The 27,910-nt window shown below is 36.7% G+C and overlaps 2 protein-coding genes across 3 annotated transcripts in view; both read left to right on the plus strand.

Moving 5' to 3' along the window:
* Positions 1-6,744, plus strand: part of LOC133517447 (glycine receptor subunit alpha-1) — an 81,740-nt gene extending 74,996 nt beyond the window's left edge. For both annotated transcript variants that reach the window (XM_061850775.1, XM_061850776.1), the window contains one exon: positions 1,358-6,744. In XM_061850775.1, coding sequence (XP_061706759.1) covers positions 1,358-1,507 — 150 coding nt within the window. In that variant the 3' untranslated portion in view covers positions 1,508-6,744. The remainder of the gene's footprint in view (positions 1-1,357) is intronic.
* Positions 6,745-18,711: 11,967 nt separating this feature from the next.
* The window catches only part of LOC133517446 (proton-coupled amino acid transporter-like protein pathetic), a 74,753-nt gene continuing 65,554 nt past the window's right edge, over positions 18,712-27,910 (plus strand). The window contains exon 1 of the mRNA XM_061850774.1: positions 18,712-19,364. The gene's annotated coding sequence lies outside the window, so the exon portion shown is untranslated. The remainder of the gene's footprint in view (positions 19,365-27,910) is intronic.

A 27,910-nucleotide genomic window follows, 5' to 3' on the forward strand; every position in this document is an offset into this window, starting at 1 on the left:
AATGCAAAGTTAATAAAATTGCACTAGGTATTTGTTATTAAAAAATGGATTGGGTGAGATTTCGACTGCTGGTTGTATGAGTAACTAAATGAAATCTGCAAAATATTTTCGACTCACTAATTTGAAGTACCTACCTACAAATGGTTTATGCTTGACACTTCGGAAAATTGACAAATATTTGGACCAATAAAAATCGGCATAGACATATGCCAAAACTATAAAAAGTAACTCTGTCTGTATGTTACCTTTTTAGAATAGAATAGAATATTTTTTATTCGTAGACACAAACAAGACACTTAGAGCATTTAATCAACCGGAGCGACCTTTTTTATGATAGAAGAGGCAAACGAGCAGACGGATCACCTGATGGTAAGCGATTACCGCCACCCATGGACACCTGCAACACGAGACTTTAAGAGTTTACCCCTCTGTTACAAACCTCGGCCAATTATCATATGGCTAAATAGGTACATGTAAGAAAACGGTATCTGAACGGCATAGTTATATCTTTCTTTTTATAATTTTTTCGTAAAAAGGAATTACCTAATATCTATAGCGTTAGTGTAACATGAGAATGCTATTTCAATAGCCGTGCTTAACCAAATAATTGAAAAAAAAATTAAAGAAAGAAAATACATTTATTTAACGCCACAATTTAACTAGTACATAAAAGTACAAAAAAAGAAGGCATGCAAACATTTAAAAAAACATTTGGACATTTGGTTTTTCGAATTTGTCATATCAATATCATTACGAACATCGATCATCTGAGATAGTACAGTCAAGTGTAAAAATATGGGTGTACACATCTTACTCAAAAATATGTCCCATAGCATCTTATTCCAGTGTAATAAGAGCGTAGTACCATATTTATGAGACGATTCTCTCGATACATATTTTTGCAGCTGACTGTACTTGCGTTTAGGTAGCAAATGCATAAACTCATCCTAAACACTAATTAAAACGTTTCAAACCCTAAAATTTTTCGATTATCTTGGAAATGGAGTTAACAACCGATGTCTTTGAGAAAGTAATGCACCCTTAAAATTAAAGTAGTTTAAAAAAACACCGAGTATATCGTTTAATACTAAAACTATATGTATATAGTTTTAGTATTAAATCTAGCTATTTTAGCTTAGCTAAAGGATTTGACTAGCAAAATTTTAAACAGTAGTAGGTAAATTTTCAGAGAGATTGTCAAAAAACGTAAAAACCCGTGAAATATTGAAATCTTTCTTCGCAAGTTTCGTGCCGCGTGCCTAATCTTTTATTCCTTTCTAATTTCCTCACTTTATGTCCCTTTTATTATAATAAGTGTTTTTTTTAATAATCTTACTAATCAGTTTTTTGTTTGCAGGTAGCTTGGCTGGACGCGGACACGGGCCAGGAGCGTGTGTTATGGAGAGAGATCGACAAGCTCTCGCGGGTTGTGTTTCCCGCGCTGTTCCTCCTCTTCGTAACTATGTACTGGCCGGTCCTTCTGCTGAAGACCAAGACGTCTTCATAACATGAGCGTCACGTTAAGTCATGAAAGGCACTGCTAGACTTATAGATAACACATAATGGAGGACTTTTGCTCCTTCACTGTTAGCATTTTCGTAGTCGACATCGAGTAGAGGAATTATCAGTACCGTAACTTGACACTAGATGTCTTGGGTGGCGCGACTGACAAAAATTGTATTTGACAACCATTTAGAACTAATATTACATGTAGGAGTTGAAAATTCAGTTCCGATTAATCCGGTTATAATATTAGCTGAGAATAGTTGAGCATTGGACTTTTCGTTCGGCGCAAAATCAATTGTCAAGTAACAGTACTGACCATTCCGCTACTCGATGCTAGATGTCGACTTTGAAAATAACAAGCGTTTTGGTATCAAAACCGATGTATGAAGTGAGCACTCTATGCTGACTTCTCATTTCTCTAAGCCGTTAGTACCTACACTGAAAGATGTTGCTCATCGTAAGTGTTGATACTGTTGATAACCTCTCTAGTAACAACTTCTTTGAACTACAAATCACGCAACGACAGCTTTTTCGACCATCTGACGGCAATATTGCGTAAAAGAGATAAGGACAAAGATAATAGTCGCTAGCTGCCGCCGTAACTCATTCGGATTTCACTAACGGGCTGTGAATTAGATCGAGTAGTTATGGATCTGATCTGTCAGTGACAAGAGTGAGGTTTTTGGTTGAAGAAATATCATGTAATTCAGATTTAATTCATAAATCATAACCTGTTATTAAAACCAGAATAAGCCGGATAACATACCGTTTTATCCTTCTAACTCTGTAACCTCCAGTTCCTTTAATTAGAATTTAAATAGGTCATTATATATATTTGATCTAAGTACCGGTTTTTAATGAATACCGGATAAAGAATACCCAAGACATAATAATAGAAGCATGGGAATTCCAATTGTGGATTTAAAAAAAAGAGTAAGTCGGCAAAAAACTCGCATTGGAAGTGTTTTTTTTTTCAGAAACATGTAGATGTAGGAGTAAATAAACCAAGTCGCTTTTAGACAAGTGCGCGTGATATACAGCCTAAGTGTAAGGCCTGAGTGGCCGCTCGAAGCAGAGCGTTCGGCGGGGCGTGCAGCGTGGCTTCGGGCCACAAGTGATTTGAGCAGCGTGCACTAAGGAATACATTTGCATTTGTTTAACGTGTACGCCGCACGCCCCGCCCCACGCTCAACTCGAGCGTCCACTCAGGCCTGACACATAGGTGATAGGCTACATAGGTAAAGGAGATTGCCGTAATTTGCAGGGTCTACCGCGAACCACGTTCCACTTGTTGCTTCGCTGTCACTCTTACGTAAAAAATTACAAGTGCGATAGAGAGGCAACACGTCGAACGTGGATCGCGGTAGGTCTTCAGAGTGGATGCTTACATCATTAAGCTATTGTCAATTAGCGTTACAGTACTTGTGGACATACGGCGGAATAAGACGTATTCAAGGATATATATTATATTAATCATGTATACAAAAATATATGTAGGGTTATTTGAAAACTAAGAGCATTTTTGGAGTTATGGGATTATTGTTTGTAGAAATTGAAACAAGTATAGGCTTTATCTATTTATATATTTTTTTAATCTCGGTTTAGTCCATGGTTGACTGGTAGAGGATGCCTTCGTGCATTAAATCCGCCATTTGTATTGTGAAATAATGTTTCAATAAAACAAATAAATAATAATAAGTTACCATAATTCTGAACAATCTTATTGTTTCCAAATAGGGACACTCTAGTGCCAGGACTTAATTTTCTTCTCATCAAACTACATGTTAAATGAAATTAAAATAAATAATTGGTTGTATTATTTTAATATTTAATTCTTCTTTGATATTAGACGCTTGTTCTAAATAAATATCAACTAATAGAATGTATGCGTGATAAAGTAGAAGTACTAGTGCTCGACGCTGCACTAGTACTCGACATGGGCACTTTATGTCAAAGTGACAAGGATTAAGTTCGAATACAGAAAAATCTTCGATGTTCAAATTTAACCTATATTTCCATGAAATAAAGTGCCCATGTCGGTGACTAGTGCAGCGTCGAGCACTACATAGTACTTCTACTTTATTCCTTTGTAATAAATATATTAGATACCCCATAAGCCAATATACAGTACATCTCTGATATGAAGAGTGATATCAAAATTAGTCATATTTTCTCGTTTAGAGGACATATTTTAGAGAAATCAAAGGAATAGGTTATATTTTGTTCTCTGGGTCAAAATTATTTTCGTTGTCTTGTTTTTTGCCTCCAAAATATATGACGGTGTGGAGTTTTTGTATGGGATGAAATTTAGTTTTTAATTTTTCTCATATAAAATTTGATCTACACCTAGAAATACATGCAATAGCACTTGACTTTTTTTACTAATTTAATAGAAGACAAAAATACAAGCGTGACAGAGTGGTCAAAAACAAGAAATTTATATATTTAGAACCCTCTACTTATATTAAATTTATGGAGAGTAACTTTAGATTTCGTTACAATAGAAGGTTTTTCTGCGTTGTTATCTATAAACTTGGTGATAGGAAGGTACATAATGTGTACACTGTGCAATTTATTGTCGTCACAATTAGATTCGACTTCTTAATTAAACTGATCCAGCGGTGGCAGCATGGTTCTATTTTTATCAATTGTCACTTTACCCATCACTTTCGCGCTTACATATTTGTTAGAACGTGACAAATGATAAAAAGCCGACTATCTTAGCCCTACAGGACTTACTTTATCAATACGGGCCTCCATGCGTGACACGGCAATCTCCTTTTAAATCTTAATATTAAAATAATAAGCTGTACAAATAATAATGAAGCACAAATTTTTAAAATGTAAATATTTTTGAGCTACTTGCGATCTGAGCACAGAAATAATAATATGTATGAGGAACATATGTTTAACTGGAAGCTATATAGTATAAATAATAATAATTTTATTCATTGTGAACACCAACTATGTAGGTATGACATGTTAGTGAAATTCCTTGGATGAAACGTCTGTCCAATTTACTTAATAATAATATATTATGATAAAAACTATTTATTACCTATAAGAGTAGTTTATGTGTATACAGTCCACGTTAAATATATGTTTACATTTTCGCTTTATTATAAAGCAGTATTAAAGTGCAAAATTGTAAACGTAATCTTTGACGTCGACTGTACACGATCTTAGTCTAGGGGCCAGTTTCATAAAAATAAAAATAGTACATTGTGCAATAATGGAAGAACTTTTGTCTAAAATGTTTACCGACAGTCAATAGAAACCCTATGCCTGGTCGGCAGAGGGTTCTTTTCATTTATTCATGTTGTCACATTAGGTATACAAAAATATATACGTTACATGAGACCCTTATGCCTCAAGCCTTATGTTCTTATGCCTCAAGTTTATAATTTTATTTGATATGCCTAAATTTCGACGGTAGTCCGCCATTTTGTTTATTGTTTGACATCAAATCATTAAAAGCAGATGCTCATTCGGCACATCTACAACACTTTACAACATATTTGAAACAGCTATATTTGTTTCATAATAACCAAAAAAAAAGTAATTTTAAAGTAAGGCTCATTGATTGCCTGGTTGTAAATAAATACCTACTTATTTCACCTATAACTTTCTTGGTTCGTATGCCTAAGTGACATAAACCTAACTCACTAAGGAATAAAATGGGCTATAACTCCATTCACAGGTATGATGAAAAGTTTATTGATAGAATTAAAAAATATATATTCTTATAAACAACATACACAAGTGATGAATAAGTAAAATATATACGAAAAAATACAGGTATCATGGATCGGGCCCTTACGTTTTTTTTTCAAAATGAAAATGTAGGCCATGACATGGCCTTAATACGTACACTATATTATTCTGTGTCAACTGGATATAAATACATATAAATACAAACTTATATATTATAACATATCGTTTTCTTAATATATAAATATTAAGAAAAAGATAACGTTAAATATTGAAGTAAACAAACCATTGTTTTACGAGTTGTACGTAAGCACAGCTTCAGCTTTAATAATTGTGATAGTTATTTAAGGACAAATTATTTATTGTACATTATTTTGTACCATTAAAATATTTATTAATTATTTAAAATCACTGAAAGCAGAGCTCTCATAATAAAAAAAAGTTCGACACACATTAAATATATTAAAACGTGTCAATCACACTTTTAAGTCGAAACCGTGGGACTTGGTCAATCCGTACCCCTAGTGTAAATAAATTCGATTTCGAAACGTGACGTACGCGTTTGCGTTTAGTCTCATTTTGTATGTGATTTAGAAAGAGCGGGACGTTTTGGAAACTCAAAATCCTATACAAAATGACACTTAACGCAAACGCGTTCGTTACGTTATGATGTCGATAAAACTTACACTAGGGGTACTGTTTAATAATGTCCTATATTCATTTATTTATATTTTTTGAGTGAAACATGTGACGCAACTTTCGATTTAAAAAAACTTAATTGATTCGTTTATGGTATATTCATATGTCTGAGTCTCTAAAAGATGTTTTATTAAAATTAGAATTCGTGCGCAAATTGTATGTAAGTAAGTCATTTTATTACATACTTATTAAAGTTAGACTTGCCACTCTCGACTCTGAGTCGTTAAAACTTACAAGTTCATCTCCTTAGGGGTAGAACTTCCAAACATACTTGAAGAACATCGGCCCGATTCTAACTATAAGGTAAGTCAAAACTTTGCTTGAGATACTATTTGGCTCGTGGATATGTCAGTGTCATAAGTGACGTTTTTGTTTGAAGGAACCATACCAAACCAAAGTTCGAGTCGGGCAGTCTATATGTGCTTTACAAGGTACTAGGTACCTTCAATGGTTTACGCGGTTATCGCTGAGTGTGACAGCGCTTTCACATCCGAGTGACGTGCGAATCGCATCCAATGTGAAGACCGCCTTCGGCTGTGCGTTGTTTGTTCGTATAACGCGAATGTTTTGTATTATATTATATATTTAGATGAACAATCTGCTCCTGTCAAAGGCTATTACGCTGTGTTTTAAAAATGATATAAGTACATATATATGAATTTGGTTTAACTTAGTATTTTATGTATTACAGTAAACAGGTTTGAAAATGTTAATAATGCTTCTAGATACGCGTTTGAATGTTTCTGTTACAAAGTTTATTGTAATGACCTGTTTCTCAGAAACTATGTGATTGATTGTTAAATATGATAATAAATAATTTTTGAAGAACATTCTTTATTTTGTCTTCTGATATTAGATATTAAAGTATCATTTCACATCGCTTGGTAGATTGGAATTGTGCTAGTTTCGAGTAATGAAAGTAACCTTTAAACGAGCTAAAATAGAACATTATGCATCCTGCGTGAAACATTGACATTAAGCTACCTATCAAAGGCGTACAAATTCTGTCAAAATAACCTAATTTAAGGCATACTGCACATCACTGTACTCGCTAAGTCTGTGGGTCAATTACATGCAGGGGGCTTACAACGCTCTGCGTACCTATACAGTATCAACGCATAGGGTGCTACTCCGCTCCGGCTTCCACGATACTGCAGCGCGTCGACTATGTTTGTGGAGACGCGGACAGATAGCTTCCACGCTATCTGCCGCAAGAAAACGTGGGTGGAACGGTACGTGGGAGCTGTAATATTTAGTTTCTTAAATATGATAGCTAATATGGTTGATTGTCCTTTTTTGTGGAAACTAAGGTCAGAAATCTATGTTAATCTATTAAGTACTAACATAGGCTAGGATCAACTAACACTGATTGGACCATTTGTTGTCTTTAATAAATAATAATAATAAATACCTAAGGCAAAGGTTTAATAATAATAAATAAAGCATTAGGTTTTATTGTGTACCTAATTAGTAGGTATTTGGAATCCAACCCTCAAATTCTCCTACTCTGTAGGAATTATTATTTCAGTATCGGCTAAATAAGAGTAAGGTCTGAGTGGACGCTCGAAGTGGAGCGTTCGCCGAGGCGTGCAGCGTGGCGTCGGACTCACAAGTGATTTGAGCTGCGTGCACTAATAAGGCCGTTCCTATACCTAAGTTAGCATTTGTTTAACATGCACGCAGCACGCCTCGCCCCGCAGCACTCCCAACTCCAGTGTCCACTCAGGCCTTACACTAAGAGTGAATTGTCATTCGACTGAATTCGTAGCCAAATTCAGCGTGTGTATTTTACAAGCTTTTATTTAACCTGCCCTGTTAGTTATTTTGTTATTATGGGCCAAATTTTAGAAGCTAAATTGACCCACTTCCTGATTTCCAATTGAGCTAAAATTTTAAAGCAACGTAAACTAGTTAGTTGTGTTTGGGATTGTTAGAATTGTCATGATGAGTTTTAAAACTTTTTAATATTAGATTGCCTATTGCGAATATCCCACAAAGGAGTTTTCGGTGAAATTCTCTAACGCCTGAAAATAGCTTTCCGCAAAGTCTCGGTACTGACTGAGTTCAAAATATACTAGTAGCTGTAGACCTCGCGATCAAAACTTATAAGTGAATAAATGTATGGTTTCCTGTGTTTAGAAGAATTTATAAAAACTATAAATTGACAAAAATACATAATTATCGAATAGAGTAGTCCAACTTTGTGAACTTTATATGTAGAAAATAAGTGGAATAGTTTTTATCTTCACAAGGCTCCCTTTATTATATTATGGAATAGTGATCTATGTGCCAAATTTGAACTAATTTTTCGCTTAATTTTTTAACTACGGTACCTGAAGATACATAAACTAATTCCAGCGGTAGCAGTATGGTTTCATTTTTATCACCTGCCACTATGCCTGTCACTTTCACACTTACATACTTGTTAGAACGTGACAGACATGGTGACAAATGATAAAGAGCCGACCATCTTAGCCCTACAGCGGCGGCATCATGGTTCCATTTTTATCACTTGTCACTATGCCCGTCACTTTCGCACTTACATACTTGTTAGAACGGGATAGGTATGGTGACAAATGATAAAGAGTGGACCATCTTAGCCTTGCAGGACTAGATAGATATATCTTATCCCACTGTGAGTACAAAATTTCAGAGCGATCTAGCTAGTCAATTAAAATAAGAGCGTACGTAACTACTTTTGGCATGGAGAACCGCTGGGACTCGTAAAGCGAGCGAGGTGCGCGGGCGAATGAGAATAAAATGATAATTTTGATATCACAATTTTACTTTTGAATTGGGATTGAGGAAATATAGAATTCCACGGGTCTGTTTCGACTTGTGTCAGTTATATCTACAACATCTGCCATGGCCACTAGTCTCTCGTAAACATAAAAATAAAAGAGGTGTACTTAAGGAGGCCAACTCATATGACCTGTACTTTGAGTCGTATATTAGGCTCAGCTCAACAGGGAGCAAGGAATTATAAGGCTTCATATAATCTTACACGCTTGAGTAATAAGAGTAAACTGGGAAATTTAGTGTTAAGTATCCAATTTTACAAGGGTCGACTAACTTTGTGCACTGCGAGCTGCGAGTGATTCGGGTCATGGCTGTCACAACAATGAATCACACTTCACGCCTCGCGAGCAAGAGGTGACATAACCCGTATATGAGTCAGTCCCTGAGGCCAAGTCGAACATAAACTTTGACAAGATGATATCTAACTGATTTCATTAAGTTGTCATTCTCACATGAATTTTGTTTGTACGTGTCCGTACATGTATTGCCGTGAGCGAGCCGCACGGTTGAATGATGAGAAATATCAAATAGGTATACATAGAAAAAAATTAGAGTCTGAAGGGTGTAATATTATATTGTGCAACGAGGGGGGTAAGTGAAATTTTGCTAACTCAAGTCTTTAATGCACCACAGCCGCATAGATATCAATATCTTTTTTTTATATAGATATCATTTCAAATATAATTTTGATATCAAACTGTAAGTTTGAATTGGCCTCTATGTGTAAAACAATAATCTGGCCGATAATAGACCAATTACAGTTTTAGTTATTCAATCTGTTTCCGATACGATAGTGATCTGTCACTGTCAAAAGTGAAGTTTTTGGTTAAAGAAATGTCACTTTTGACACTAACAGATCAGCGTCATATCGAGTAACAACTAAAACTTAAGTTTACCAACAAAGTAATAACTTAAATCTATTTTGCAATTTGATTATGATATGAATTATGTGAAACCATTTATTATGCGTGGTCCGTCACCCATATAACCGGTTTTTTGCTTCGCCGCAGTCGTGAATGCTGCTGCTGCAAAAATGGTGGCATGGCATGCCCAAACTTGGTAGAAATACTCAACATCAGCAAGGTATCTTCTATATCTTAATCTTACACGCTCGAGTAACTCCAACAAATCACCTCTTGGGCTCCCCTACCCATTCGCATGATTTTAATTTTAACAAATGCCCTGAATCCCTCGGATTTTTTGTAGATACGACGGCACAGTGTCATGTTATATTCAAAAATCGATAATTTTGCTTATACTAAAGCATTTGACACGATTTTTCTATTTTATAAAGCTAATGAAACAAAGAATTTATTAACTTATCTTAATTATGTGCTATTGTAGTACAAAAAAATATATTATAAAGTTGACCCAATGAAATAATTACGGAGTAACATATGCTACTTAATTTGTTACTCGATTTTTATTGCGAGGCATATTACGCTCGGCATTGTGCGGACAAGTCTGAGCGAAAAAAAAAAAATTGCCCAATGTTCTACGGTGATAACAATATTATATATATTATAAGTGGCGTACTAGAAGAGAGGCTTATTCTCAGCAGTGGGCGATAAAGGGCTGATATGATGATGATGATGATAAACAATATTAAGGTTTTCTTTTCCGACAATTGGGTTTTTTAACAACAGTTTGTCTTTCTACAAATGCCTGCTCTAAAGATTTCCATTTCTCTCTTTCTCTTGCGAATCTCATCCATTCTGTGCCGGCCACTTTTCTAAGGTCATCTTCCTAGCGTTTCCATTGACCACCCTGTTTTCTTTTACAACCTATTCGGTACCATTCTGTAATCATTCTAGTCCATTGATTAGTTCCACTTCCATTTTAGTGTTTTACATACTTTGTTCGCATCTTTCAATTTAGCTATATATTTAATTTTGTTTAATTTTATTGTATCTATTCTTTTTACTTCCATTTCTCTCTATTCCATTTTGACATACTTTAATTTATTGGTTAATTTTTAGTTAGTGCCCACATTTGGCATCCGTATTTTAAACACGGCAGGATGCATGTGTTAAAGACTTTCCTTTTTTAATTTATTGGCATGTCCAGGTTTGTAATTACTTCACTAAGTAACCAAAATCTTGTTGGGATTTTTTCTATCACCTCTTTATATCTTTAGAGAGTATAACTGGTCGCTACATATTAGCTGACAAAAGTATTCATACTCGTCCACGTAGTTTCTCCTTATATATTTGATATTTTTTGTGTTAATTGAAAGGCTTGCTATTATATTTTGGTATGATAGTTGTTGTAGTATTTGTTCTAAATTTTCTAGACCTCTGATAATACAATCAAATCGTCTGCAAAACGCAAATGATTCAGATTTTCGCCGTTTATGTTGAGTCCGTTTTTATTCCATTCCAGATTGCTGAATATCATCTCTAAGGCCGCCGAGAACAACTTAGGAGAAATTGGATCGCCTTGTCGGACTCCTCTTTCTATAGTCTCAGCGAAATGAACGCGCGAATGACAGCCAACTGATATGATTCCAATATCGGTTCCATATCAGCAAAGATTTATAAATCATTGCACGTTCGAATTGGTCTGTAAGTAAAAGTGTAGAAACATGCCAGAAATGCAATTACTTAATCAAGTAATGACCCGAAAAGGCATGCAAATAAATAAATAAATAATAAAGTAATAAGTAATTCGCTTTTTAGCGATAAGACCGCCTGTTGTTTACCTCTTCTTATTGTGCTGTATTATTTGTATTGTTTCTGTATTGAGGTGTGCAATAAAGAATATTTGTATTGTATTGTAAATATTATACACAGATAGACTTAGCGCGAAACTAACAAAAATTGTAGTATGGGTTCGAGGCGACGATAAACTCATACTTATATAGACGAATACATAAGTATATACGTAGAAAATATCCATGACTCAGAAATCAGGAACAAATATCTGTGTTCATCACACAAATAAATTCTCTTACCTACCGGGATTCGAACTCAGGACCGTCAGCTTCATAGGCAGGCTCACTACCGTCTAAGCCAGACCGATCGTCAAATATAATAGGGAGTATTACTGCAATGTTCTGCAATCAGAGTGCAGCACTAGCACTCAACGTAAACCATTTTTTTTTCCAGGGGGGAAAATGCATTCCGCATACCACCCGGGTGCGGGGGGTGACCCGAGTAGTTATGTGGGACTCCCGTCTAGGCTAAAGAGGCCCACGGTAAACCCACTAAAAACCCCCCATATGCCACCTCGCCGCCTTATTGGTGGGGTTACGGGAACACTTGCGTACTCATCCGCGACCCCACCGGCGGCAGCCGCCCGCGAGCGGCTCCTTCGCGGATGCCCGAAGGCCCTTCACGCGAGGCGCGCCAGATGGTCCGACGCGCCTTCCTCCTCGGCCTCCGTCCTGCAGTGTAGCGGACCCCCCCGAGCCCGCCACAAGGAGGCCACGGGCGCCAGAAATCTCCCCAGCGCCCGGCGGCAGATGAGGTCCATGGTTCTGCCGCAAACCACAACTCAGCTGCAGAGGACAGGGAGAACGGCACACCGTAACATCGACACTCCTCTTCCTCTGCAGCCCCACCAACGCCGCTACAGCGGAACGGCCCCGCCAAGGTCGCAAGGGATAGGGAGAGTGGCGCATCGTGATACCATCACGCCTCTTCCCCTGCGATCCCACCTCGGCCGTCGAGGATAGGGAGAACGGCTAACCGCAATACCGACACTCCTCTTCCTCGACGGTCCACCGCTTATCAAGCCCACTTGGAGCGTCCTCCTCGGGCCAGCCAGCACCTCAGGCCGGCCCTGGTTGCCTCTTCGCTTCACCGTGGGAGACCAAGCCACGGCTACTAAGGTGGGCAAACCTCGGCGGGACTCAACGTAAACCATAGACTAACTTATACATACTGTGCCTTATCTGTGAAAACTTGTCAAAAACTGTTTTTGACAAGTTTTCACAGATAATTAAATATAACAATTGATGCATCAAGGCGGTTTGTTTACAAAGGGCCTACCGGGAAACGCGAAAATCTTAATTTAGTTATCTGTCTCGTTATCACTTGAATTTGCAAGAGTGATAGAGAGGTTAGATAACGACATTTTGATTTTCTTGTTTCGCGGTAGACCCTCAGATTGTGATGGATTGTGGATCCCTATTCTAGTTATCCGACGAATTATCTACTTTTTTATTACTCGTATCACTGCAATCTAATTATCAGATTTGTTGACTACAAAAGGCATCTGTTTTGACTATAATTATTTTAAGAAAGGACAAATTTGGCAATCAAACTGTGTGCATATAAATGTAATCCCAGAACCCTCATACTGCCGGTGTGTACATTTCTCACGTTTAAGCGTGCGTACGCTAAGATAAACTAAAACGTGATATTAATGTTGATACTATATTTATCATAGTATCTATTTTAAGATATTCAAGATACTATTATCAATCATATATTAAATCACAGATAAATCAAATTTTACCGGTGTTAACAATTAGATTATAGTATTTCTAACAAAAAATAGCATTATGGGATCGTGTTAAACAGAAACTAACTTAGACTTTTTTTATGTTTCTTTTTGGATACGTGCAATTTTTATCATAAATCCATTATGCACTCGCTGCATTTAACCTACGAAAGATAATCTTATAAATTCAAAGAAGTATATAATTATTTTGTAAAAATTAAGAATGATTCTATAAAAAGTGGTAAAGTGTTAGATTATTTTCCGTCCTACTGAGGGTTAAGTGGGTTAGGCACTATTCTGCACAAAACTGCGTAATTGGCAATTAAAGGGCGAAACGCTCGATAACTCATTGTACTCTGTCCTACCCTCGTGTACACGGTAGCGTGCGAGCAAGTCAGCATATATACGTTAATAGCACCTCTATGTCTAAGTCAGATGCCGCGTAATGAGGTTTCCCTCATGATTAAACAACGATTAGTTTCCGTGTTTTTTATAAATATTTTTTGGGTATTGTTCCAAAACATTGTCCTAAATTAGTATGGAAAATAAAAGTAGACTAATGAATACTTCATATGAGTACAATATAATTATCTTGTCCTTATCTTACGTAACGAAAATGGAAGATCTTTATAATTTATAACCTATAGAATAAGTAAAAGGTAATATCACCGTCATATCTTATCGGGTTAGTTAAGTTGTTTATCTACACACATATCATAAACCATCTATGATGCCTTCAAAATCCGTAAATAATGGCCAACATTACGATAAACTGTTTTGTTATAACAAATTTCTTATCTGTGTTGATGTTGTAATTGCTTCATATCTACGTCAAAATCGATTTGGTTATGACATTCAAATTTGGAACATCTCTGAAAAAAAAGCAATTCGATTTGACCTCTATTCTAATATCAGTCGAGATACCTTTTTGTTCGAAATGAGATGTAAATTGTAAATTGCATACAACTTTGACAATATCTCGCATGTTGGTTTGTATCGAGTGATACGGAAATAGGACCCCGACTCTAGGTTGTCTCTGAATTTAAAAAAAAAAGTGACATGCCTGAAATAAGTTTTCATTTACCGCCATTTGACGTACAGTTTATCTTTTAATTCGTTTTAAGTATAAAATGAATTTGTTTTGTTGTTTTTAAAGTAACTATAGTATAAGTTTCTCCCCTTACGCCCTCGATCGCTGTTTCATATCAGTTTTTCTGTGAAGGACTATTCCAGACACACTTTTTTCAGACGAGTTCCGAGTTACTATAATAAACATTTATACGATGTAGATTGCTTTCGAAGTTCATTGGCTAGTCTAAAAAATATAGTTAAACATAAGTTGTTTTAGTACCCAGGTACTTATATATTTATGTTGTATGCAGTTCATTTTCCATCTGATACATTTGATTTATACATTAGATAATACTTGTACCTATAAGTACTTATTTCAGTTAACATAACTTATACGTATGAACCTCCAGGTCTTTTTGTTGCCTTGTTCTTTTGTTGCAGTACATTTATTTGTATTGCGTTTTTAATGTGTTTATATGACTGTTTGGTTTCTGAATGAACTAAAAAAAAAGTTTCGTGTTAAAAGCTATAAAAATATTTCGGTGACGCCACCACATATCCGTGAGTTCCACCAAGAGATCAACTATGCCCCAACGTTGGCTGTAATTTGGGTTAGTGAATATATCATAAAAAGTTATATGCGTAGATAAAATTAGGAATTTAAACACTCGTGTGATCCTTTTGAGGAACTCACTTCGTTCGTTTCTTAAACCCTCACTCGTGTATTTTAATACCTTTTATTATATAGCAGTCACATAAACTACTAAGTTGGTTAGCGTTGACAGATATTATGTATAATGTTTAACTACATCCATAAGTATCATATGCTTTTTCTGTCGTATCATACATTTCGGTGAATCAGAGTTAATGTATATATATGTTTTCTATAGAATAGCTGATTTTTATTTCACGATTTCCGGGTTGGCCCCATAGGTAACATTTTTTCAGTATGACCTACATATTCACCCCTTAGAGTTTGTTCAGTGATAACAAAAGTAACCTGTATATTCAGAAACGATAATCTAACGGCCTATCCTATATTAACAAACCTATATCTGTAGGTGCATCGTAATTTTAACTTTACGTTATCGATAACCGATACCTTAATGACAATCAAATTTAGAACATATCTGATAATCAAAGAGATTTGCTTTGGCCTCTTTTGGCCTTCAGTCACGCTGTAGCGCCTCTACTTGCGCAGTATACGCTCGGACTTGACAGGATAGACAGAGTCTCCTCTGTGAAAGATATTGGGTTGGTCTTTGTCTCACGTCTTACATTCCACGATCATATACGAACGCTAGCCGATAGCTGTTTCAAATGACTAGGCTTCGTGATCTACAACGTCTAGCGCTTCCGAGATGTTGAGGCCATTAAGCTTGTCTTTAACGCATTGGCGAGAACCAAATTGGAGGCCTCACCAATTGTGTGCATCCCATATGAGTTGACTTACGCCTCACTTCTAGAGAAGATTCAGAAGGATTTTCTTAGATTTCTGTATTAAGCTTCATGATCCGTAACGTCTTGCACTTCCGAGATGTTGAAGCCATAAAACTTGTCTTTGACGCATTGGTGAGAAGCAAGTTGGAGTCCTTGTCAATTATGTGGATACTTCTAGAGAAGATTCAAAAGGATTTCCTTAGATTTCTATATAAGAAAATGTAGGGGTTTTACCAATTTTTATATCCGAATAAGTTTTTGCTTGGAGCACTCGTTTACAACTCTAGAAGTAAGGCGTAACTGCAAATTACTAGTTACCGTTTATCGCATGCTGCTTGGTGAATCAGACTGCCCAGATGTCGTGAGTCGCGTGCTCAGACTGCACGTGCCGGATGTTCCCAGGATTAATCTAAGACCACGGGTGCGCCAACTCTTGGCGGTGCCAGCGCGGCGCGCACTTTGTCGCGCAGAAATTCGCCGCTCCCTCGAGCATTGACACTACTCAATGCGCTCCTGACGTCAGTACCTGATTGTGATTTGCTTGCATGGAGATGGACGACCGTGTACCATCAGTGTCTGAAGTATTTTGAGACGATGGATGATAGGAATTCCACAGTGATTATGTTTTTATTTAAATGAAATATTTTGTTAGCTTAAGTTTTACGGCGTATTGGTTTATTTATGCTGTAAATGCAGTGTAACCATTATTGCATAAAAAAAAATAAGAAAAAAATCTGTCGGGATGTGACGTTTTATTCGAAATGAAGTGTCAGTTGCAAACAATTCTGACAAATGTCGCATGTTACCTGATATCGAACGATATGGCAGTCGGCCCCAACTCTAACTAGACTCTGAATTAAAAAAAAAAAACGGATGCATGAGATGCGCGAAAACGTTTGCATTACCGCCATTTTACGTTTAGTTTTTCACCTGCGATAAGGAAATTCGTTCCAAAAAAGTTATTACTTACTCGGAATTGAATATACCGATGACAGATGGCGATAATTTTCCGCATAAAACGACGCATCGACTTGATTACTAATCAGTCATGGACAGATTTAGAAAAAAAAAATAGTTTCATAGGTCTTTCTTGAAAAAATTAAATACGTACGATTATTAACAAGCTGTATTTTTTTTCTTAAGTTTGACTCGAGCTTTAACACTAATTAAAGACGCGCCTTCTCCGACGTTACGTGCCTTCGACCCTACGCGTTGCTGGGCTTTCGGCTATCTAAGGCCCTCAGCAGACGGCACGTAAGAGACGCGTAAGCGTATCATAATACGCACGTAGAACGAGAGCGCTACGAGCTCGTACAAATTCAAATAAGTCCACACACGAAGCGTCGTCGTAGCGTAGCGTATGAGATTTCTGTCGTCAGTACGACAGGCGTAGCGTAATACAAGCGTAAAAAACAAAACTTCTGGCATCGTCGATACATCCGCCGAAGACATATGACACCAGTGACGCCATGATTTCAACTAATAGGATTTCACTTATAACACGATTACGCTTACGCGACGCTTGGTGCCCAGAACTATACGCGTCTCGTACTTGTAACTCGTAACGTTTTTACAATACGCTGCCACGACTCTTACGCGTCTCTTACGCTCACGCACCGTGTGTTGAGGGCCTTAATTAAGATACTTGTGGAAGTTGCAGGAAGCACATGCCGAACGCTTCGGGCCTTCAGCCCTACGCGGAGCTCGGCCTTCAGTCTTTGCATTTGGACACTTTGGACCATTATATTGGTCTCGGCAAGAACCTCGGCCCATTTTGACCGAGAGCCGAGACCGGGGTTTCTTTTGTCGTGTTAGCCACTTTATGAAATTTGGACACATGCATAAGTCGCAGGGGTCCAAATCCTGCAATGTGGCAAATGAAGTATTAATTCGAAGCAAAACTTAAACTTTTGCCATCGCTACGTTAGCTGTGTAAATCGGCGAGTCATCGTTTTCAAGGACTCAATATGTGCAAAGATTTTTTTGACAAATACTCTGGCAATATAATGACACATATTCCGGCGAACTTTTTACAATCACTGCTATATTCCTAGGTAGTTATCGATGGTCTTTTTATACAATATATTTTTTAGGCGTTTCTGGGATAGACACCTCATTTGGTCTCGAATTCCAGGACATGCCTTTGACGCTTTTATTGTCGTCTTCGTATGAAATCATCTACCCAAGTGCAGAAGGTACTATTAAAAGAAGGTTAAAATTCCCTCATTACACGAGGCAACATAGCCTTAATTTAGTTTCCCGTTTTTCCTTTTAAAACTTAAAAAACTGTATGACAAATTGATTTAAAATTCATTTGTGTCCCTTTGGGTCACAGATTTACATATTGCGATACAACGAGGAAAGGCGCCAGCATGCTTGGTACAAAGCCTCAAGGGCCTATTTTAGATTTAAGCTAGTTATAGACGTTATAGTAATTCTCTGTATACATCCATTATGTATATTAATTGTTATTGAAAATATGTAATAATGTGTCATATATTAATTAACATTACATTTATTATTAAAACCTTACCTCAAATTTAAAGTGTCGCACCACGTGCGCGCTAGGGTCTTGTATGCCGGCAATATACCGGCAGCAGCGGTACCTAGCATGAGCATTGAGCACAGTGTCAACAACACTCACTGCCCTAAATCATAGAATAAATAATAGTAGGTACTATACCGTACAGAAATGACACTTCCTACAAAACCGAAGTTTGACAGCGATTCAGGGACGACCTTTCGGCCATTTAGGGTTGTCAAAATTCAAGTCATTATCTTATCCTGTGATCATGCACGTATAGGGATGTCAAGTTGTGCGAACTCTCATAATTGCTCGGAGCAATGCTGAGCCGAACGGAGCCGGGAAAAGCCGAAATGAGGAGTGTCGCCCCACTGCCTAAGTCATGATTTAGAGCAGAGTGAGTGTTACATGATATGCCACGGCATGATTTAGGGCAACATTGCCGTGCTCACTGTCCTACTTCAAACGGCCAAGTCTAAACGGGGTATTAGATTCAAGAAAATAAAATTAAAAAATGCGATGTCTGTTTGTTACATTTGGTTTCGCTAAGCATGTAAAATTGTCATTAGACAAGCCGCCAGTGTACAGTGACAAAATTATAAAGCGTGACCAACTTAAAAATTTGCAACGTCCATTGAAAATATTAGACAAAAGCGACTTTTTAAAAACGCTGGCTAGGTTGAGTACTTCCTCGTAAATACTGAGTTTATTCCCATTTAAGTAAAAGGTTCTTCGACGGCCGTGAATGCCACGATATGTTTCGCTTACCAAGTGCCACCCACATATCAAGGTCGTTACCTACATACATTATTTTCCCTTTTCCTGGTAAATAAGACCACTCCCCACCACTCGGGAAAGTCAGTGAACCACGCATCAATCGAAGCCTGCATATGGCCAGATAGTGTTCAATCATCATTTAAGTACAACCAACTTCGATGAGCCTTCCCTCTCTCTTTTGAGTGGGTGATTTCGGTTGTTTTAGGGGGAAGGTTGATAGATGACGGAGGTCAGGCAGTTTGGGCAAGGACTTGCGTTGCGTCCGCGCAGGTTTCGCAAACATCTTGCAGTGTTGTGACGGCTGCTATTGAGTGAACACGTTGTGAGTGCAGTGCGCAATTTTGAACGTTCGAAAGTGATGTGGATACACGAAAGGGCTTAAACAACAAAGGTAATGTGCTTATTGCATAATTTGTGCCAGTTGCGTTTTGTTATTTTTGTTTAGTTGGGAAACCGTTGTGTTGGGTATTGCTAAAAACAATGTTTTCAACTTTATGGGACCTTTAATTTCTACTGTACTTTTGCACCTTTTTTAAGTAATTGTAAAGGCCGTTTTGCGTTAATTAAAGCCGCTTTGTATAACAATGTAACAGTATCATAAGATTTATTTTATTAACCGTTTTTACTCCTCTTAAACAATAATCAGGTATAATATGCTGGGGGTACTTGCAAAGTACCACTTAGTAGTGTAAATATTTATAACTTCAGTTAAAATATCTAAAAATATTTAAAATATAATATTACTTGTATTGCCGAAATCAAACTTAAATGAACATGAAAAAAAAAACAGTTTCATTTTTAAAGGTATAATACTTTTAAAGGTCCAAAAAGACAAAAATATTATTGTAGGTAATTCTTATAAAATTATTTCTTTTAATTATTGATGATCACAAAGAAATTAGGGTAAATTAGGATAATAGGATATTGGTTAATCGTTTCTGAGTATGAAATGAAAACATTGCTTATACACGGTGTCCCGTTCTGTACTTATGTATGGTCCTAACGAAGGCTCAACGATTTAACCCCTAGATGTACCTACGTTCAGCGAAATTAAATTATATCTAAAATACCTATCATTAATTTTCGCTCTCATCAAATTAAAAAATAATCAAGTAACAGAGGGCCTACCGCGAACCACGTTCGACGTGTTCTCTGTGTGTCTGTCGCACTTGTAAATTCGTACATACCTACGTATAAGTGTGACTGGGAGGCAAAGGCAACACGTCGAACGTGTTTCACGGTAGGCCCTTAGGTCATATGCTGAACTAACTTGATTATCAAAAAGTATGACTTACAGCCGAATATACCCTTAAAAAAATTGTACCATTTTTTTGAACAAAATCGACTACCTGTACCTATTACCACTGTGTATAGGTATACTTTGTTAAACAAGCAAAACATACTGCGTCCTAGACATTAAAAAAACTGTGATTATAATAATTTATCGTTTGTATATTTTTTACCTTGTTTATACCACTGTAGAAATAAAACACGAAAATATGCTATAACAGTATAAAACCACTACAGCCCAAAACCACTTTACAGACACCGCAAACCACTACAAATACAGCCCTTATTGAAACAAAAAGAAAATGGCCGCCCGTATTCTAGCGAGGACAGATTGACTCAAATCAATAACTTCGAAATCACAAATAATCGGACTGACAGACGGACATGACGAATCTATAAGGGTTCCGTTTTCTGCCATTTGGCTACGGAACCCTAAATACCGGGCAAGTGCGTGTCAATCCACGTACAATGGAGAATCCCTATAGGTATTCATACGATATGAAAAATCCGTAAGTACAAGAAAGTCGGAGTAACATAAGACTTGGTCTAAGAGAGAAGTATAGCACGTACGGTCACGTCTGAAAATATCGATATGGATAAAGTGCCAAAAATATGTACTTATACACTACCTTAATATATGGGCCATAAAGTCGTGTATACATATTTTTGGCACTTCGATCGTGTCAATGTTTTCAGACGTGACTGTACTCGTCCATACGAAAAGAGAAAAAAAAATCCACTTCTAAATATTTTCCATTCTCCATGTTTTTCTTAGTAATCTATGTTATTGACACAATGAATAACTAGGTGTATAGGTTTTCCTTTTTCTTTAAAGTTACAAAACATTTCTTTTTCAAAAATTTAAATCTATAAAAACCTAGGATATATAATGCTGAAGCGATCGACATCAAAATCAAAGTGATTTGTTAAGATTTAGTTGGTGGATACCGTTTTCTCCCGAAATGGAATTTCATAGTACCAATTTAAAAGTACCAGTATTTCGTTAGGATGGCAAAGCTATTCTTACCCCTTAAAAGAGTTAGGTTATTTAAACGGTACGTCTTAGCTTGATATTTCAGAAGTGATAAGTGTCATAACATTCATAAGTAAAAAAAATGTTACGCCGACTACCTTAAATTGCACAAGCGCTGCACGCTGGTGGCCTAGCAGTAAGAGCGTCCGACTAGCATCCAGAGGTCGCGGGTTCAAACCCCGGCTCGTACCAACTCGTTTTTCGGAACTCATGTATGAATTATCATTTGATATTTACCAGTCGCTTTCCGGTAAAGGAAAACATCGTAAGGAAACCGGACTAATCCCAATAAGGCCTAGTTTATCCCGTGGGTTGGAAGGTCAGATGACAGTCGCTTTCGAAGAAACTAGTGCCTACGCCAATTCTGGGGATTAGTTGCCAAGCGGACCCTAGGCTCCCATGAGCCGTGGCAAAAATCCCGGGACGCAAAAAAACGCGAGGAAGATGATGATGATACGTTGGTTTTTTACCTTTAATAGGTACAAAACCAAGTTATTAAACCTGTGAGTGTTTAATAGGTACAAAAGGTGCTCTGAATACATTTCAATCATTAATTTATTAGGATTACTTGATGATTAAGTTCGTTCTTAATTGGCTTACCTATTATGCAAATGCATGCTGATTATTATGCCGGCTTGTTTTCGTTGTTAATAATGTCACAACCGGTTTTATCGCCTATAAATAGTTCATGTGATCAATAATTGCTAATACGAAGGAAATTTTATAACCCAATTATTTGAGAATAAACTTTTATGAAGTAGCTTTTAGAGGAAAGTGGAGGACCCGCGCGAAATTTCCTCTTCATACAAACGTCGTCCCCATTTTCCTCTCTGGATATAAAAAAATAAAAATAAAAATAAAAATCTTTTATTTCGTGTAACAAGAGACACATATCTTCTTAAACTAACTAAAACTAACTAAAAAACTAAATTTATTAAACGGGCTTTACCATTCGACAACATTATTGAAAATATTTTGACACAGTTCGTCGTAAATCAACCACTGCTATGGAGGGGTCCCCTACGATTGTTTTTTTTTTAATTTTAATTATTTTAGGTGTTACAAGCATTTTAATTTTTTGTATGAAAGCTGTTTTTGGCTCCTACTTTTTAGAATAATACAAACACCTACAAAAGTCAAAAGTAGGGGCATAGCTATGGTTGATATTCATGAAATTATGTAAAAATATGTACCAAAATGTCAATATACAGAGAGGAAAATGGGGACTACGTTTGAATCGAAAATCGGCCGTAGCTCGGTGGTGAGTAGGTACCTACTACGTGCAGACAGCATCGTATAAATTGTGATGACCAAAGTAACCAAATTCAAATCGTGGCCTGGTAAAACCCGTCAAATTTTAAAGGTAAGGTTTTCTTGACCGCATTTAGAGATTAAAATATCATACAAAAATTTTGAAATCGGTCATGCTCTAGAGATCATTATATATAAAATTTGTACGTATTCCTTGAATAAGAACGTGTTCCAATATATTTGGCCACTTTTGGCCGTCATACGTATAGTCTAGCGTCTAGCAAACACAACTTGTCACTGAATAAAAACCACGATAATTATACTCATCCCTTTCTTTTGGGTGCTAATACTAGCGTTAGACAACGACAGTATATCTTTTTCTGTCTATGTTTGAAATGAGTCAGTGCTGGGTCAAACCTTGATGACCGTTCGTAGTGGTACGTAATTCTCAATGTAACGTCACGAATCATGTAGAGCCTCCCTATTGGCTACTCGTTTTGGGATTACCCCTTCTCCCACTCAAGTTCGACGAACTGACGGTGAGGTCAAAGATGTCATTTGCCAAGATGACGTGCCAACCACAGAGATTTTCCTCTCAATGATACTGGCAAATCAGAGGTATATGGGAACGCTCTGGATTGGTTTGGGGACTCCAAAATCCTGTTGTAACTAAAGATATTCGGATGATTTACTGCTGCTCTGCCGTCCTATCCCTAAAACCTATCTAACCCACAAATTATAGTTTTGAGATATGGGCAAAAAACGTACAAACCAATATCTCTAGAAAATGTGTACATTTATTCGGGATTTCTTTTATGCAAAAATTAAAACTAAATTTATGCTTACTGTTCTTAAAAACCATTTTCTCAAATATTATTTTATTAATTAGAAAATCACAATTTTGTGTTTTAGTATTGCAAATAATTACTAAAATATGTACGATATTACTGCTAAAACACCGTTAAGTATACTTTAGCCGTTCTTTAGAATTGAATAATATATAAAAAATATCTAAATAACGGCCAAAGTCAATTTACGTGTTTATAGTATCGTAATTGTGAATTGTGTAATAAACAAAACATAGCTTAATAACCGCAAAGGTACTGAACAATTTTATAGTATTGTATCTGTTAAAATATTACCTAGAAAACATTTATAATACACACGTTATTGGATTGTGACCGTTTTTTAGCTATGTAATGACCCTACATATTGAAGTAATTTGTATGCGTTCCTATTCTAAAACCCCGTTAAATGACGAATGCTCACTAGGTTTATGTCGTGGAAATATTTGCATTTTTTTTTAATAAAATCACGTTGATCAGCATTATACTACTAAGTTTATAGAGTTACTTATTGTTAAATGAAGAAATCACACCTGTATCGTATATGTATTTATTTGCATTCAAAAATAAAATTAAAAACGTAAAAAATACTGACAAATCAGTCTTAAGCTTTGTACAATTTTACGCGAAGGAGTAAAAACGAAAATTGTGTCCGACTCAAATATTTGTTAGATGTAGACGTAGATTACTAACCATTGTAAGGTAGGTATCAGGTGATCCATGTAAGGCCCAGTACCTAATAAAGACCACTTTTGAAAATGTGCCCCCCGCGCTTTGATTGCCAGTTCAAAAACCTAGTAAGGCTAAACCACACTAAAATCTATTAGTTCTCAGATTCCTACTAGTTTTTTATATGGGATTTGTGACTTCCTGAGTTTTACGATGGTAAAAGGTAACTCAACATGCTACTTACTAGGTTTAGAGGCATCGAAATCTGTAGTAATTATGCCGAATTTGGAGCAGTTGTCCCTGTAATCGGTGAGGACTTACTAGTTGGATACACATAAGATAAAAAACGAATTTACAGAAATGTGTTACCTACTTTAGCATCTGCCTTTAACATCCTTCGCATAAATATATAGCTAAGTGTCATGCATTACGGAATCACTGCAGTACAATATGCGGAGATGATTAAAGGCTTCAAATTCATAATTTCGTTGAATTTGGGGACCATCTAAAGTTTGGTAGTTTCTTAAGGTACTTGGAGTTGAAACCATCAAAAAGGTGAATTAATGACTTCTTTGGTCTCGACTCCCTTAATCTGGACTTCTTTTCTTCTGAAAAATTTTCTCGGTAAGTAGGATATCCTAAACTTTCCTTCTAATGCATCAACCTAACTTTTTTTCAAATACCTCAACTTCTGACTATCCTTCTTCCTCCCTTGATCAATTCACTGATAATGCCCTTAGAAAGGACGTAATTATGTTCATCTCGTCTAATGCCGCTGGAGTCGACAATCTGAGCCAAAACTCTAATTGACCTTATTGATCATATCATCATATGTATTTCTTCTTATATTTTCCCGTCGCTTTAATAAGATACCGCTATTACTTATTCCTTTGCTAAAAAGTCCAATTCCTCCTTCTTCTTAGACTACCGCTCTATTTATTTCCATTTCTTCCTTTCCTCTCTAAAGTTCTTGAGTGTCTTTTGTACATCAACAGGTTACTGTTTTGAATAGACATACGCTCACAAATCCATATAAATCAAACCCGATTACCCCACATGGCACAGCACTTCACCGCTCTTGTAAAAATTACTGCATATATACGTGCAAATATGGTACGAGTATATCAGGGTGTTATCGTTCTTGGATTTCGGTAATGCTTTCAACACGAGTGACTTCGACATCTTACTAGGCATATTGCCTTCTCTTAATGTATCTCCTGTGATAGATATCTAGTTCCATAGCTATTAAGTAGGGCGTCAACATCATATAAAGGTGGATTCCTCTTGATCTTCATTTTTCTTGCACAGAACGGCGCAGCGTGTTGTCTCCTGTTTTATTTCATAACTGTATAAACTCTAACAAATTATATTTTCTTCTTCTATCACTTTAAACATACCGTCAAGGCTCTTTTACTCATCTAACATAGACTATCTGCGCCATGAACACGAACACTAATTTAGAAAGCATTTTGATTTGGACTTACACGTTACGGTCTCAAGGTAAATCCACTGAAATTCAAGTTGTAGTGATAGGTACATAAATCAAAGCGTTCTGCCAGGGTTGATTTTAATACTCTACTGGCCATTGTTTTTAACTGTACCTATTTAGATTCCCTTCTTTCTAGGTCTGCTAAATCTAAGCCTGTATTCTGAAAATCGTATAACGCATAAAAGAAATAACAATTATAAATTATTACTTATTTATGTAGTCTAAAAGATGTGTAGGAAAATACAAATTCTAAGATAGTTAAAATCTAATCTGAGTGTGTCTAAATCTTTAATATAAAGAGATATTTAACACTTACATTCGCATACCGGACATTTTTGACATAAACATGCATCCATTACTCACCAACGAAAACAGACAACTTACTGCGCGCGCGCCGCATTACTGTCTGTCCGAAAAACTGTCTGTCCTACGTAATAAAATTTAAGGGAATATGTTTTATACTTAGCGGGGTTTTAGCGTAGCATTGTTAGTTGGCCATGTTTAACTGTTGTATTATTATTCTTTTTCTCAAACATAATTACCCGTTAAGACAACTAAATAGGTTTTAGTGGTGTATTTGTAATATGGATTGCAATAAAAGTCTTTTAAACACACAGTTAAAGAACGTTAGCCATGTTTAAGCGTAGTAACTGTTTTTTTGTATAGTATTTATTATAAAAAAGTGTACGTGATAAAACATAATAATAGGGTTAAATGGCTTTAATGGAAATTTATAAAGTTTTTCCAAGTAAATGTGTTTTAGCTTTGTATGTTGTAAAAGATTAATTAAAATAAACAACTGGCTAAGCGCTTTTATATTACTTATAGAAGAATAATGTGGGTTTGCGATTTTATAGTATCGAGAAGTATCATATTATAATGCAGTTAGCGTGTTAGGTCGAGTCTGTATCTCCGTAACTACAAATGATAAAAATATGATTCCAAGACCAGTCGATAGAGAATTTTTTCCTGTCTTAGAATATTCATCCAAACTAAAACTGGTAATATGCAGCTTTGATAGGTTTTAGTGATAGGACGGCAGTGCTGCATTAGTGTCTTTTTTTTAAATAGTATGGTACATTTTAAATTTATATTAGTTTCGCCAAAGTTACGTTTAACGGCGATATGAGGCACTCGTTTTCAACGTTGGTACCTCAATCTAAATTATATGATTAACTTATCTTCTTCTTCCTCGCGTTGTCCCGGTATTTTGCCACGGCTCATGGAAACCTGGAGTCCGCTTGGCAACTAATTCCGAGAATTGGCGTAGGCACTAGTTTTTGCAAAAGCCACTGCCATCTGACCTTCCAACCCAGAGGGTACACTAGGCCTTATTGGGATTAGTTCGGTTTCCTCACGATGTTTTTCTTCACCGGAAAGCGATATATCGTACATAAGTTCCGAAAAACTCATTCGTACTGGTTCTGTCCCTCACGCGCAGGCGCACGCGGTATAACATATATATGAGCTGCATGCACAGATGAGGCCATTTCGTGGTACTTTATTATTTCCATGTTTTCGTATATTATGTAATTTGTCTCGTTTGTGTTTATTAATAAAAATTATTTTATTGTATACTACTAGTCGCTGCAGAGAATATCTAATTTCATATAAATGTCTCTTATGATGACCTTTTTGATGTTTCCCGCAGCAATGCAATGCCGTCGGCAGCAAAGTCGCGCAGCAGTAATGCTGTTGTCTGAATCCGAACGGTACCTTTTGTCAAATCAATACTTAGATACGATATTTGTTACTAAGTATGTCACGTACATACGGCAACACATATACACATATACGACGTCGTATCGTGGGTATATGTGTTGGCTCCGCCATACGACGCCGTAACGTTGCACGACGCCGCAACGTGAGACGACGTCGTTTCGTGGGTATGTGTGTTGGCCCCGCCATACAACGCCGTAACGTTGCACGACGTCGCAACGTGAGACGACGTCGTATCGAGGGTATGTGTGTTGGCCCCGCCATACAACGCCGTAACGTTGCACGACGCCGCAACGTGAGACGACGTCGTATCGTGGGTATGTGTGTTGGCCCCACCATACAACGCCGTAACGTTGCACGACCCCGCAACGTGAAACGCGTGGGTATGTGTGTTGGCCCACAGGTAGGTCTTTATATGTAGGTAGTGTCTTTGTAAGTAGGTTATTTCTTAGTAATAGCCAGGTTGGCTCTAAACGTCTTTAGATTTACATAAAACACGGTCAAGTACAACCTGTGGTACTTACAATACTTACAAAGTAACAACTTAGGTAATCGGTGTAATACTAGAAGGCTGACACGATTATTGAAATTAGAAGTAAGTACATCTATTGCCATCTCTATGACTAAAACCTAATGGGAGT

Source organism: Cydia pomonella, chromosome 4, assembly GCF_033807575.1.
Source record: "Cydia pomonella isolate Wapato2018A chromosome 4, ilCydPomo1, whole genome shotgun sequence".
Taxonomy (NCBI): Eukaryota; Metazoa; Arthropoda; class Insecta; order Lepidoptera; family Tortricidae; genus Cydia; species Cydia pomonella.